This window comes from Panthera leo, chromosome B3 (assembly GCF_018350215.1).
Source record: "Panthera leo isolate Ple1 chromosome B3, P.leo_Ple1_pat1.1, whole genome shotgun sequence".
Taxonomy (NCBI): domain Eukaryota; kingdom Metazoa; phylum Chordata; class Mammalia; order Carnivora; family Felidae; genus Panthera; species Panthera leo.
The window spans coordinates 44,356,600-44,372,680 of record NC_056684.1 but is presented as its reverse complement, the minus strand read 5'-3'; the positions used below and the strand labels follow the sequence as shown (position 1 = coordinate 44,372,680).

The 16,081-nt window shown below is 43.9% G+C and overlaps 1 protein-coding gene and 1 pseudogene across 1 annotated transcript in view; one reads left to right on the top strand and one right to left on the bottom strand.

Moving 5' to 3' along the window:
• Positions 1-5,236: 5,236 nt before the first annotated feature.
• On the top strand, positions 5,237-6,028 carry LOC122222538 (annotated as a pseudogene).
• Positions 6,029-14,745: 8,717 nt separating this feature from the next.
• ANXA2 (annexin A2) overlaps positions 14,746-16,081 on the bottom strand; it is a 43,491-nt gene continuing 42,155 nt past the window's right edge. Inside the window, exon 13 of the mRNA XM_042941861.1 lies at positions 14,746-15,106. Within this exon, the coding sequence (XP_042797795.1) occupies positions 15,047-15,106 (60 nt within the window). The 3' untranslated portion in view covers positions 14,746-15,046. The remainder of the gene's footprint in view (positions 15,107-16,081) is intronic.

Genomic DNA, 16,081 nt, shown 5'->3' with positions numbered 1-16,081 from the left:
TTGTAACAAATATATCATACTAAGGTAAGATGTTAATAAAATGAGAAACTGGGTATAGAGAATACAGGTACCCTCTGTACTATTTTCACAATAATTTTGTAAAACTAAAACTATTCTAAAATTAAACATTTAAGTTTTCAAAGTTTGAGTCTTTTCCCAATTAACACATAAACACACACACACACACAATTAATGGCAAGACTTTTCTTCCATTTTTATTAAAATTCTGATGCAGAGGCAGTAGAGTGAGCGATTACCAACAAAGGTATTGGAATAAGATATTTGAGCTCTGCCTCTCCTAGCTGTATGCCTTTGAGAAAGCTGCTTAACCTGTCTGAACCTCAGCTCTTTCAGTCGAATGGAATCATGATAACCTACTTCTTAGGCATAACGCAAAAATTAGATGTCATAATCTGTATCAAGCACTTAACACAGTGCCTGCCACAGAGTAACTTCAAAAAATATTGCTATTACTGGCTACCTAGTGTGGACTGATTGACAAAACAAATGTCCTGGTTTACATAGAAAAACTCAGAATATGCACAATCTTTTTTTTTTTTAAAGCACTTTTCCTTGTGATGAGAACTTTTATGTTTTTTGTGGGTTTTTTTTTTTTTTTTTTTGAGAGAGAGACACAGTGAGGGTGGGGGAGGGGAGGAGAGAGACAGAGACAGAATCTGAAGCAGGCTCCAGGCTCTGAGCTGTCAGCGAAGAGCCTGACGTGGGGGTTGAACTCACAGACTGTGAGATCATGACCTGAGCCGAAGGCGGATGCCCAACCGACTGAGCCACCCAGGTGTCCCTATGCAAAATCTTTATATCAAGTCCTTTATTGTGGATGTGAGAATGATAAATTCTTTTTTTTCATTTTTCAGTTTTTTCTAAGTTTATTTATTTTTGAGAGAGAGAGAGAGCGAGCATGCGCGTGCACAAGAAGGGGAGGGGCAGAGCCACACAGAATCCAAAGCAGGCTCCAGGCTCTGAGCTGTCAGCACACAGCACCAAGCAGGGCCCGAACCCACTAGCCATGAGATCATGACCTGAGCAAAGTCCAATGCTTAACTGACTGAGCTACCCAGGCACCCCGAGAGAAAAAAAATTCTTAATCTTACTCTATCAAGTACCAACATCAATTCCAGAAAAATATTCAAACAGCTATTTACCCTAGATTCAACCGATATATTCTAACTAATAGAAAGCCTTTCTGGTGAGACAGATTTGGGGGTTTCTTCTCTAATTTCCTCAATCTGCCTCCTGGGCTCAGCCCATACAAATGAGTTTTTAGTCCCTAGCTCTGTGAGGACAGTCTGAAAAAGGTGTCCTCTCTCCCTTCTCTTCACCTTGCCCTTGTGTCTTCTTTTGTTCTGCCTTTTCTTTCGCTCCATCACTCCCCTTCCTCTCCCCAAACCTGTCCATGCCTCTCCTTTGATATACATGGAGCAAGTATCTTCTGTTCTATCTCTGCTCCATGTTCAAGTCCAAAGAATGGAGGAGAAAATGGAGAGGACTAAAACGCAATCAAACTCTATACTCAGAAATGGTTAACTTCCACTAGCAAACCTTCTTAAATGTTATTGAACTAATAGGGAAGTCCTCCAAAGGCTTACTTCTACAACCTAACCTCAGCAAGAGCCAGTCTCCATCCAGGAAAGGAGGTGAGGAAAGATACAAGAAGGACCATCACTGTAGATGACATTTCCTAGAAATATTTTATGTGTAAATTTTTGAGGCATGGAACCTGTACACATATGATTATAGAATTTTCAATCAAGAAAATTGCTCCTGGTTTATATAACACATGGAAGATGGATCATTATTCTGTGATGTCCCCAGAAGTGACTCAGAGGGACTTGACCACAAGAACAAGTCTGAAAGTCACCTCCTAAAATTAAGACTCACCATGCTGGTTTAACATGTTCATACAGAATAGAAAACATGTCTCTGAGGGCTTCGTGGCCTTTTCCATGCTTTCTGATCTTGTGGGACCAAAAGCCCCCCAAATCTAGGCAGCTTGATATTTCCTACAGCTTTTACTACCGTAATTTAATTGCAGTCATTGTCACATGGTTTCAGAAAGTAAGCCCTTAACACTTCTCCCTAAAGGAACTGGTATGATCTTTAACAAAGGAGACAAGAATATGCAACGTGAAAAAGACAGTCTCTTCAACAAATGGTGTTAGGAAAACTGGACAGCAACATGAAAAAAATGAAAGTGGACCACTTTCTTACAACACACACACACACACACACACACACACACACACACACCTTAAAATGGATTAAAGACCTAAATGTGAGACCTGAAATGACAAAAATTCTAGAAGAGAGCACAGGCAGCACTTTCTCTGACACTGACTTTAGCAACATTTTTCTAGTTATGTCTCTTGAGACAAGGGAAACAAAAGCAAAATATACTACTGGGACTACATCAAAGTAAAAAGTTTCTGCATAGCAAAGGAACAATCAACAAACTAAAAGTCTACTAATTGAGAGAAGATATTTTCAAATGACATATCCAACAAAGGGTTAGTATTCAAAATATATTTTAAAAAATGATACAACTCAACACACACACACACACACACACAATCAAAATAGAAAACAGGCAGAAGACATGAACAGACATTTTTCTAAAGACATACAGATAGCCAACAGACACATGAAAAAAACGTTCAACATCACACATCATCAGGGAAATGCAAATTCAAACCACAATGAGATATCACCTCACACCTGTCAGAATGGCTAAAATGAAAAAGACAAGAAACAACAAATGTTGCCAAGGATGTGGAGAAAGTGGAGCCCCGATACACTGCTGGTGGGAATACAAACTGGTGCAGCCACTGTGGAAGACAGTATTGAAGTTCCTCAAAATATTAAAAATAGAATATATGTTCCAGTAACTCCGCTACTGAGTATTTACCCAAAGAATACAAAACACTAATTTGAAAAGATGTATGTACCCCTATGTCTACTCCAGCATTATTTACAACAACCAAGATATGGAAGCAACCTAACTGTCTATTCATAGGTGAATGGACAAAGAAGATATAATGTATGTATGTATATATATATATATATATATATATATATATATATACACTCAGCCATAAAAAAGAGTGCAATCTTGCCATTTGCAACAACACAGATGGATCTAGAGGGTACAGTGCTAAATGAAAGAAGTCGGAGAAAGACAAATACCATATGATTTCACCCATATGCAGAATTTAAGAAATAAACAAAGAAAAAAAGAGACAAACAAAAAACAGACTTTTCACTTTAGAGAACAAGCCGATGGTTGCCAGAGGGGAGGAGGATGGGGAATGGGTGAAATAGGTGAAGGGATTAAGAGTACATTTATCTTGATGAGCACTGAGTAATGTAGAGAATTGCTCAATCACTATATTGTACACCTGATACTAACATAACACTGTATATTAACTATACTGGGACTAAAATTAAAAAGAAATAAAATAAAATGATTTGTGCTAGGTCATCAGATTACATGATTTTCAGGAACAGGAGACACTGGCCATAACTAAACACTATTTCCTACCCATCATCATATACATATTCACCAACTTGATATGGTCCAAAGTTGATGGAAACTTAAAGGACAAAAAGTGGGGGTATCTGTCTCGCTGCCAAGAAGATGAATGATGTCAGCTATAAAATAAATTCAAGGACATGCCATACTACAATCCAAACACTGTACACTTCCCTGATGGACTTGTACTGTCAGGTCTTGTGATTTGTTGACAGATAGGAAGGAATGAGGTAGAAGGCACATCCTAAGCTAACTATATGACAAAAAAAAAAAAAAAAAAAAGGCAAGGGCACCTGGGTGGCTCAGTCAGTTGAGTGTCAGACTCTTGATTTTGGCTCCGGTCATGATCCCAGGGTTGCTGGATTGAGCCCTGTGTCCAGCTCCACGCTGAACATCAAGCCTGCATAAGATATATTCTCTCTTTCTTTCTTTCTCTTTCTCTCTCTCTCTCTCTCTCTCTCTCCGCCCCCCGCCCTTCTCTCCCACTCTCTCTCTTTCTGGAAGAAAGAAGGAAAGAAGGAAAGAAAGAAAGAAAGAAAGAAAGAAAGAAAGAAAGAAAGAAAGAAAGAAAGAAAAAGAAAGGGAGAAAGAAAGAAAAAGAGAAAGAGAAAGAAAGAGCCAAGAGAACCATGGAAGCTAAATTCCCAAATGGAAACAGGCCATAGAAGGACAAGCCACATAGCACCCCTGAAACTAAAGTCCACTGCCCTGTGCAAATATCATACAGTGGAAAGTCTCTCCTGTGTCTATGAGGGGCAACTCTTTAATATTATACAGTATTACTTATTTATATATTATCTACCTGGTAACATATGAAACTTACTTATCTGACTAAATACTTCGGCTATACCAAACACTATGCTAGAGACATTACCCAAATTATCCCTTTTAATCGTCACAACAACCCTGCGAGGTCAACAGTATTATTCCCAGGGAGGGCAGACCCATCAGGCACAGTGGGGAAACTCCCCGGAAAGAATTCAGCTTACGTGAACTGGCAGGCTTACGCTAGGGTTCAAGGGAAAGAGACCCGTGCTGGGGACGAGCCAATCATCCTAACTGCCCCCATGGCCGTCTCACCAGGGACTTGCAGCAGCAGAGCTGGATCCAGACACAGCCCAAACCCTGGGCACTCTCACATCTGCATTCTCTGCCGCGGGGGGGGGGGGGGGGGGGGGGGGGGGGGCGGAGGGTATTTAAATCATCTCTGAGGAGGAGCCCTCAAAACAATGATATCTAAGTCAGAGTTCCATTCTAAAACACACCAGAAGTCTACTAATGGAACTTCCGGTTACATGTCTTACTTTGATTTAGTCCGCAGTTGAGCGCTGCACGTTTTGTTAGGCTCACACCTCTTTCAAGACGCTTGGCCCCGGCTTGCAGCACGACGACGGGCGGCGGCACGCAGGGCGGGAGAGGCTCGGCGGGCGGCTGCGGCCCCGCGGCCTCACACTCCCGAGCCTCCCAGTGGGCACCATAGCCACGGGTCCCCGCGCGCCTCGTGGTACTCGACGGCTGCCCAGCCGACCTAAGCCCCCTCAGCGACGCGCCACTCATTCTCAGCCCACCTCCTCTGGGCGCGTTGGCAGCCGGCCACGGCGCGGAGTCTGCGCAGTACGTGCTCCCCCGTGGGGCGCCGGGAGAATAGTGACTGCGTGGCGGCCTGACGCTGCGCGGGAATAGCTGCGCATGCGCCTGGCTCAGCCCCGTAGCCCGCAGACCAATGGGTGTGCTTCCCCAGTGGGGCGTGCGAGACTTCCTATTTGGAATGGCCTGTTACGTGGGTGTAAACCCATTTCAAGAAAGAAGATGGAAACCGGGAGAGCGCTCGGCAGCCAATGTGCACAACAAGTGCTGGACATCAGCCACGGCGGGCTGGTGACCAGGGGGGCCAGCTGAAAAGCTTACTGTCCTCTTGCTTGGAAGTGCCCACCGTGCATCCAAGCACGAGTTGCTCGCCCACCTGCATGTCACTACCCTGCTGAATGTCTCACGGTGAACCTCTGAGGCCCGAAGGACCTACCGGCACAATAAATGGATCCCCGTGGAAGACAGCCACTGACGTTAGCTCCCACTTTCAGGAAGTGCTAGATTTCATTGACCACGTCAGTGAATTGGGAAGCAACGTCCTGGTCCACTCTGAGGCTGGGATCTCCCATTCATACCTTATGAAGACAAAGCAGTTGCGCCTCAGGGAGGCCTTCAATTAGGTCAATCAGATGACTGTCATCTAGCCCAACTTTGGCTTCCAGCTCTAGCAGTTCCTGCAGTATGAATTTGAGATCCTACCTTCCATGCCCACTCCACGGCAGCCGAGAGGAAGCAGCCAGCTCTTAATTTACAGGCTTCTTGCAGACACTGAGCCCTGATGTGCAACGTTCCTACTGCACATTCCCCACTTAAATGCGGGTGCTGGTGTCCACCAACTTGATGGTCTCAGAGCTCTCCAGGAACCCCATGACCACAGCCACATCCTGCTAAAACTGGAATGGGGGAAACAGCGCAGCCCCAAGAACAATCATGATTTTGTTTTTTAAACTCAGGGACATTTCAGGGCGCCTGGGTGGCTCAGCCGGTTAAGCTGTGGACTCTTGATTTCAGCCCAGGTCATGATCCCAAGGTCCTGGGATTGAACCCCACATCCAGCTTCATGCTGGGTGTGGAACCTGATTAAGATTCTCTGTCTCAGCCCGTCCCCTGCTCATGCTCTTTCTCTCTCTCAAAATAAATAAACATTTTTTTTAAATTAAAAAAAAAAATAAACTCATGGACATTTCCTATCTGCGGAGTACTGAAGACCTCACTCTCTCACACTGCCCCAGTGGGATAGTGAGTGGTCACCAGGCTTGCAGAGAACTTCAGACTGACCTCAGGGATAGGTTCTCGGGATACAAGGAAGGCCAAGCCTTGAGAGCGCAGCCTGTCTGACTACTGTACTTGCAGACCCCCTGTCTTCTCAGGATTGCGCAGTCCTTGCACTTCAAAATTCGGTTTTTCATTTCAAGTGTAAGGCAATAAAACCTGCAGCAGTGTGGGAGAAAGAAGTTGCTAGACCAGGAGAAAAGGCAGTTTCAAAGCCAATTCATTTTGAAGAAAGCACAACTTCCACCTTTTTTTCCCCTTAACTTTGGCAGTCTTGGTACCTGTCTCTGTTGCTTCAGGACATAAGCTGATCACCATCTAGTCAGCAAAGTAACCCTGTAGGGTTTGTAGGGACATGATACATATGCTGATTTGAACCCTGAAATGTTTTCCAGACTCCCTTTTGGGTACAATGGAAGCAGTTGGTTGAAGTAGCAAAGATGTTGACATTTCTGGGTTTTCTTTTCACTATGTGTTCTTCCCTGAGTTCTGACTTTATTATTCGTGCTTTCTCATTGCACCTCTCCACAAAGCAACTCTTGTGTCAGTTGAAAAGAGTTCTTCAGACCATAGACCCCAAATGACCCCTTTAAGGTGGTGGCAGTGGGTGCCAGGAGAAAAAGGGTTCCTATTGTCTGGGTCACTGGCATTGAAACAGTGACTCCCTCAGCTTACTATCCCTATATGTGCTTGTCTCATCTCTTGTGACACTTGTATTCTTCCCTGATCCTGGGGATTGTCTTCAAGCTGTTGATTTCTGGGATTTACAGATTTCACAATGTGGTACTGCTTTTTTGTCTGTTAGTTCTCCAGGGGGAAAAAGCAATAATTTCTTAAAAACCCATACGAATGTGAAGAAAAGCAGTATATTACTGGTTGTTGTTCATAATACAAAATAAAAATAGTAAAAGGAAAAAAAAAAAAAAAACTTCTATCCCACATCCCATGCTTTAAGAGCCACATTTTCTTTTGAGGAAATGATAAGTGGCTATAAATCAAGTATGCTAAAGGATTAATTAGAACCACCCCTCCCAAATAGCATGTTTGCATGGAGACAATGTCTAGATGCAAAGACTAATGTTAAGGGAGGAGTTTCTGGCAGAGCAGTAGGTGGAGGATGAGAAAAGAAAGAAAGAAGTTATTATCTGATCTCTGAACTTATGTAGCATGTTTTTTGTGCCAAACAAATTGTGTTATCATCTCTGAATTATCAGTGCCTGGCTGGTTATTTAGAGTAAGGCAAAGCAAACATGAAAAATGTTTGAAGTACAGGCAAACAGTTACCCATGACAATGGAAAGAGCCAGTAAGGCTCAGAAAAGTGAGGGGATGTTCCAATTGCTGGGCAGAGCTCATTCTTCAAGAATGGCTGCCCCTGTTATGTGGACATTCATTGAGGAGGAACTGAGCTAAGTAGAACTGAGATTGGAAGAAATGGTTCCAGGGTACTGAGAAAAAGATCAAGCCCAGGGTTTAGGGTAGCTGGGAGATGAGGTCAGTTACCAGGGCAGAAGACAAGTTACAATCTCAGCCTCTACAGGGCCAGGGTTATCAGAGCCAGGCACAGTGCTGGGGACAGAATGTGAGCCCCAGGAACAGCTCACTCCTCTCCAGAGAAGTACGGAGGCCACCAAATTCCCAGGAGCAGCAGGAGACACAGATGATTCAATATTCCATGCTCAGGCCAGCATAGGTCTGAAACGAGGGTCAAGCCAGGCCTTAATTTCCATGTGGGGATTTGTAGACCTTGGCTAAGGGGATAAACAAAAGCTACAGAGGATGGGAACAAGACCGACATTTCTTTTTTTGTTTGTTTTTTATTATTTATTTTTTGAGAGAGAGAGAGAGAGCACAAGCAGGGAAGGGGCAGAGAGAGAGGGAGGCACAGAATCCAAAGCAGGCCCCAGGTTCTGAGCTGTCAGCACAGAGCCAGTCATGGGGCTCAAACTCACGAACCGTGAGATCATGACCTGAGCTGAAGGCAGACGCTTAAACGATTGAGCAACCCAGATGCCCCAACATTTCTTATCTTACTGTGTATTTGTCAATATTAGAGGTCAAATAGTAACTACATGGAAACCTCATAATTAAAAACTGGCAAGTGCACCTGAGTGGTTCAGTCAGTTGAGTCCGAATCTCGATTTCAGCTCAGGTCATAAGCGCATGGTTCATGGGCTAGAGCCCCACTGTCAGTGAAGAGCCTGCTTGAGGCTCTCTCCCATTCTTTCTCTCTCTTTCTCAAAATAAATAAATAAACTGTAAAAAAAATAAACATAAAAGAATTGGCCATAATCCCACTGACAAGCTGAAAATTTTTGATTCTACATCTTTCTTTTTTTAAATTGATGCTCTGAAATCACTTTCTGTTGTTTCCCTGTTTTTCTAGCAACCTGGAATATGAGATCCAGAGCACATCCTTTGTTTTCCTCTCATGTTTTATGACTCTAGTAGGATCCTGTCTTCCTTACTGATTTACAAAATTTAGCTAACTTAGGGTTTTCAAAGTACAAAGTTATATCTAAATTTAGCGCTATGAAGTGTCAGGAATACTTAGTATGATTTACCTGGGATAGATATTGTAGGTCATAAAATAAAAGGAAGGAAGGAAGGGAAGGAGGAAGGGAGGGAGGGAGGAAGGGAGGGAGGAAGGGAGGGAGGAAGGGAGGAAGGAAGGGAGGAAGGAAGGAAGGGAGGAAAGGAGGAAGAAAGGGAGGGAGGAAGGGAGGAAGGAAGGGAGGAAGGGAGGAAGGGAGGGAGGAAGGGAGGGAGGAAGGGAGGGAGGAAGGGAGGGAGGAAGGAAGGAAGGGAGGGAGGAAGGGAGGGAGGAAGGGAGGAAGGGAGGGAGGAAGGGAGGAAGGGAGGGAGGAAGGGAGGAAGGGAGGGAGGAAGGGAGGAAGGGAGGGAGGAAGGGAGGAAGGGAGGAAGGAAGGAAGGAAGGAAGGGAAAAGAGGGAGGGAGGGACCCCTGACTATTCTGGTGATTGAGAAGATAGTGGTATAGCAACAGGTAAGGATTGGAAAAAAAAGATTTCAACATTGGGCAGGGCTTCATTCCTCATTCACCATGCCCAGCCACTAAGACCTTTCCAGAGATAGCCAATTCTGTTATGGGCAGTTTTTGATCCTCCATAAGAGCTCAGGACACTCAGGCACTATGTGGGGGCCAGGCTCCATCCCTATCACCTGAACACTGTCCTGCTTAGTCTCTGGAAAGCCAGCTGGCCAAGGGATAGGCTACTTCCTTCTTCCTTTCATCCAGAACCATCACCCAGAACAATCCAGGCCTCTATCTTCTTGAACTCGACTTTGAAAAAGCAAAAGCCACTTAACTCTTGCAGCAAAGAAAGCCAGACTTTCACTGCCTAAAGCCAGCTCTCCCTTTTGAGGAGGAGGAAAAATTGTCTCTTTCTTTCCTGATGTGCTTACTGCCAAGGAAATAAGACCTAATTCTCAAATAGGTCATCCTGCCAAAATGTTAACAATGATTGGTTGTGGTTGAAGTTGCAGGTGATTCAGATTTTCTTCTTTACACTGTTCTGTATTTTCCAGCTTTCTACAATTACTGTGTATTCCTCTTGCACGTCAGTAAAAAACACTGCAACCCCCTTTACTGCAAATAAATCCTGCTTTGAGGATTGCCTGTCCCAGAAACCTTCAGATGTTTCATCCTGGGTGAGGATTAGCTACTATGGACCCCCAAGTACCTCACCTGTGCCTTCCTCAGTCACAGCCCTTTCATTCTACATGGTCAGTGATGCCTTGTTCCTTAAATCTCCAGGGCTTAGGTCAATCATCAGCACATAGTAGGTCGATCTGTTGATTAAATTAGTAAGCCAATGAATAAGTCAGTGACTGAAGCCCCATATTACCTGCTCAACTCTAGACTTTAAAAATCTTTCTAAGTCATAAAGGCGTTCATATCTATTAGAACAAATGTGGTCCATTAAGACCAAGTTGGTTCTCCAAAAACTCAAGAATCCATGGTAAAATTTGAAAACTGGCAAACTCTCCGACATAAAAACCTAAAACTTGTCAGAAATATTTCTCAGGGTGCCTGGGGGGCTAAGTTGGTCAAGCGTCCGACTCTTAATTTAGGCTTAGGTCATGATCTTGCAGTTCATGAGATTGAGCTCCGCATGGGGCTCTGTGATGATTGCACAGAGCCTGCTTGGGATTCTCTCTCCCCCTCTCTCAAAATAAAAAAATAAACAGGAAAGAAAGAAAGAAAGAAAGAAAGAAAGAAAGAAAGAAAGAGAAAGAAAGAGAAAAAGAAAGAGGAAGGAGAGAGAAAGAAAGAAAGAAAGAAAAGATTTCTCAATTCCTGATTCAAACCCTTCCTAATCCCTAAATTAATATTTAGAAATGTACTTGCAAGTATGATAGTCTTAGGCTATAATGGATTAAAGCTAGGAAAGTTCCATTTGTCATCACCACTTGTTTAAAAATAACAGCCACCCCACAGCCAGGTAGGGGACATACTATGTCTTTTCTGGTTTGTTTCTTCTTAACGGAAAGCTGATTGTTCAACTACAGTAGTTCAACTACTACCAATTGGGGAGGCGGGGAGGGCTGGTGAATATCCCAAGTACTTAGCTCATTGCTTCACTGTGATTTTAGGTGTCCAAGAAAGGCCTCTTGTACCCAAACATTGTCCATTTCCTTAGTAACTCCTCTCCTTCCTGTGATAGGGAAACAAAAGCTTTCATTCCAAGATAAGGCTGACCCTATAAACACACATCCAAGAAAGGGACATGGGCTAACAGCCATACTAAAGTTTAAACAGCATCTGTTTAAAGTTTAAACAGCCCCTAAAGGAGAGAGAGGCCCTGCAGAAAGCGAGGAAGGGAAGTTTGGAGAACTTAACTCCATCTGGACCAGCCCCCTTTTTGCCCAGAGCTTGCTGAGCATTTAGACTGGGTACACGATATTTAAGGTTGGAATTGTTGGTTTTGGATTTCACCTAAATAAAGTGGCTTCTGGTTTACTCTTCCCGTGCACTCTACTGTGGAGAACAAGACTAAGCAGCCTGATTAGGGACACATAGCTGGGAACAGCACAAATGCAAAAGAAGACTTGCAAAGGGGGAAAAGTGTGCTTTTCTGTTTTAGGAAACCTGCTGACGTAGGGATTGCTTCTGTTTTTCTGCAGAAATGCTGCCTTCAGTGGACAAAATTCAGCCACAATCAAGCTAATTGAATGCACAAATGTAATATTTTTCCGGGGCACCTCCAATTTAATGCTTGATGAAATCGTGTCTTTCGCATATATTTACAAAAGCTTTTCTTCATCCAGAAATGTCTGTTAAAATTGCTTATAGATGCTGAGATAGCAAATCACTCTTCTAATGTAATGAGATAAGTCATCTCTATAAACTTTGCTTGCTCAAATGTACTCGCATAAAAGAAATCAGGCTACAGGCTTTTCTCAATAAATAGAATGAACAACTAGAACTTGATGGCTATAGCATGTTCTGCCTCATTGCTAAGGGATGTTTAAAATTGCACCCTCTCTCTCTCTCGAAGCAGAGTTTTCATTTTGGTAGTTGATGGAAAAAGGAGGTCAAATAAACTGATGTGGATAAGAAGCCAAAGCCGTTTGTCAAAACACGGGGAGACGCCTGGAGATTGGAGTCATTTAAAGACTAAAAATTGATTTAAAGGAGTTCTGTCCTCAAATCATTTTTCTTGCTAAATGTAGCCACTCTGTGAGTCAGGTTTTCCCTGTTTTAGCCATCTTTACTAATAATTTACACTACAGGAACTTCGCATGCTGGGAAGATTCATATGCAGAGCCGTTCGTGTATAGCCCAATAAAACGGATCCAAAGATCCGTTTGGAAAAATCTGTATGGCAAAATCGAGGCCTTCAGAGGTTTAGCCAGTTGTTCCCAAATAAAATTTGTCTTTAATCTGGAAGCCAACTCTGTGACAAAAGACCTAATGGGCCATCTTACACATGCCTAGGGTCACCATATAGGGCTGTCATGTATGGCCACTCAGGTTGTGTACTGCATAATTCAAAAGGAGATACCATTCATATAGTATACGACGTGAAGGGTGCCATCTGGAGTTGTACGGTGTGACAGCCTTGCTTAGTTCCACAACACAGGTCAGAGAGGGAAAAAGTCATCCTCTTGTTCACATAGTTCAGTAAGTTTCCATGGCTATACTACATGCATTGCCTTTAACTCCTCAAAGAATAAAATCAAAGTTCTTATTATCAACTGACAAAATGTTAAAGCCTGCCTGGTGCTCTCTTCCTTCTCTTTACAAAGTAAAATTGTTTGGGAGACTATTCAAATCTCCAGATGGTTCTTTATTTCAAGAAATGCTTTGGACAGCTTGACCGAGGACAGACTGGAATCCGGAAGAGTATGAGACCAAAGTCCAAGTGCCCTGTCAGTTTTGGATGATATTGAACAACCATTGCTCCATACAGGGGAGAGACAGCGGGCGGTGTTTGGAACAATTCTCCCAGAGCCTTTCCGGTGCCAGTCTGCCTTTTGAATTTTCCCTCACGCCTGCTAGAGGATCCGACCAGCCAGACCAGTGGCCAGGGTGCCTGGTGGGGGCAGAAGCCTTCCCACAATCTGGCTGCACAGCCTTACCTTCTCCCACCACTTTCCCCCTTGCAGCCTGAAACACACTTTATGATGGAAAGAAACAAAGCCCAGATACTTCTCAATATGAAACATTGCTCCTGACAGCTTCTGCCCAGCCCTATCAATTTTGAGTTCAATACCATAATTTAGGGTTAAATGTAAACATCCTGCTTCTTACGCAGTTCCTTGAACTCTGCCCCAAGCACACGGAAACATAGATTTTAGGATTTGAACATCAATTCTAATATGCATAGATGGATACATTTGAGAAGGCACTACTTTTGCCTCACATCCTTTTTCAGAAATAGCGTCGTGGGCTTACAGGTACATCAAGGGCCACACAAGAGCCATGCTCCACCCTGAGTTTCTACCCCAAGTTTGCCAAAGGTCAAAACGGCAAATCATTCAGGCCACAGATATATTTTGTTGGGTCAACACAGTGTCATTTGAATGGAATTTGAAGTGCTCGAAGTGGGGCAGACCTTCTTCATTTCTCCAGCACCCCCACTCCCCACATTCTGTCCGACTTGCCATTTTACCTGTTTATTGCCATTACCTGCGGTCCCCACAGACTACTGTGTCCTATGTCGGCCAGGTTCAGGAATTAGCAGGTGACACAGAATCCTCTAAGGAGGAGGAATAAATACAGCGTAAGGGTTTGGGGACAGCCATCAAGTCCCTCTGCCTCCAGCCCTATTCCCAGCTTAGGGGAAGTTCCTGGGTGAGCAAGCCGTCCACAGTGTCCTGGGCTAGCAGCCCATGGACAGCATCTTGACATTATGAGACACAATGACACACATCATGTTTACTGCAGTCCTTCCATGAAAGGGGGGCAGACCTGAAACCAGGTGGTGCCAGGAATGACCCCTGGCTGCCGGGAGGTAGGGGAGACAGAATTCTTTCTGCCCTAAGTCTTTGTGCCTATAGTACCTTTAGTGCGAATCACCTATTCGCCAATAGCAGAACCAAAAGAATCCGGTGGAGAGCTTTCTCCCTGTGTTAAACCTTCACCTTGGATTTTCAGGCAGAGCTCAAATGCTTCCTTCTCCTCTGGGTCATCTTTCCCAATCCTCCCCAAAGCAATCACTTTCTTCTCTGTGCTCTCAGTCCACTTTTGTTACACCTCCTTCCAAGAATATTGTAGCCTGACTCACTGACAGGTGAGTCCTTGAGGTTGAGACAGAACGTTATTAATTTCTGTACGTCCGAATGGCTTTAGATATATTTGCAATATTTGCTAAATAGAGCCCACCATGCCACCCCACTCGTCTTCCCAGTTTGAGGCCATCACTGATCATTTGTTTTCATGTAATTTACCTGCAGGAAGATGAGCAGATGGAAGTTTTTCCCCGTAGGTACTATTATCCCCTGGGCATGAAGAAGAGCTGCCAGTAGAATTTTCCCTTATAATGGAAATGTTCTCTGCCTGTGCTGTCCAATACATGGGCTGCTAACCACATGTGGATACCGAGCATTTGAAATGTGGATAGTGTGACTGAGGAAGTGAATTTTTAATTGTGTTTCATTTACATAAGTTTAAATGTAAATCGCCACATCTGGATACTGGCCACCATATCAAACAGCTGAGTCCCAGAGCTTTATTCCTCTAGCGGACAGCTTTACCAGCTGAGCGATACAGCCCTGATGCATGTCTGATTTTTATTTCTTATTTTATTTGTTTTTACACGTGTTTGATTGCTAAACAATTAAGTTGAAAGCAAGGTCCACAGAGTACTTGTTTATAAAGTAAAAATTCAGTTTATTCATCTGTTTATGACACAGTACACAAGAGGCAAAGTGTTTCACATCATAGGCTTCACTTCCAACTCCTTGGAATGTTCATTTCTTTGGCTAAAGAGACTAGACATGAGAGGCAGGCAATGCTTAGGCAACTGAAATAAAGATGGGGAGGGGGCAATGCTAACGTCATCCTCGCAGGGATGAGCATAAGGGGGCTGTTTGTTAGTCACAAGCTATTTTCTAGAACTGTTAGCTGAAAACAAAGGAACACTGCTCCTGGCGCTCATGCTGTCATGGGCTCAGTCATCCCCACCGCACAGGTACAGCAGCGCTTTCTGGTAGTCGCCCTTCGTGTCTTGCTATAAATGGCCGAGGAGAAAAAAGAAATTCAGTATCAGCAAAAAGACCCAAGGTCTGCAACAACATACAAGCAGGCTCAACGCATAGAGAGCCTCCCTGAGCAGCAACAAAGACAAGACTCTGAGGGACCTGTCCAGGCACAAAGACCCAAACCATCATCAGTAGACCCTCAGGGGGTCTGAAACTAGGTGGGGGGGGCGTCAAGTGACATGACTACTGCGAGGGCAGAGAGAATGTGAGGTAGTAGGGATTAACACAGCAAGGAACCAGACCCACAGAACCCAGCCTGCTCTTACTGCAGTGAGGTCCTGTATGCACCACCACTTTTCTCTCTGGCCTGCGTGCCTCCAGAGAAGAGAGGTACTTTCCTGCCTCACCGTGCTGTTTCCAGGATTCTTAAGGTCACGTGGGAATAAGCTAGTGAAGTGAGGAAATGATTACTAATGGGCTCATTGGTCCCTAAACTTTAAACACGTGCCCTAACAAACCTGAGTGTACCAAACCCACCTCAAAATTCATCCTTTGTAACCACGGACATGCCTTTGAAATTTGCAGGGTCTTCTGGAAAGGGGGGCTGCAATGCCTGTCTGAAGGACACGCCAGGGGGCCAATGTGTGTGCAGCCACTCCTTGCATGCAAATGCTCCGTCTCTCCAAAATAGAGAGACTGAATTGATGGGAGATGGAAGTTCTGTGTAACTAAATGTTGCCAGGCCTATCACAGAGGATTTTCAAAAAATGGAAACAGTTGACCCTTTAACAAGGCCAAAGTTAGGGGCACCAACTCTCGCCCCTGCCCCGTGCTGACAAAAATCCGCATATAACTTTTGACTCCCCCCAAAACTTAACTACTAATAATAGCCTACTGTTGACCAGAAACCATACCTGCAACATAAACATTAACGCACATTTTGTATGTCATATGTATGATATACCGTATTCTTACAATAAAGTAAGCTTTAGAAATGGAAATAT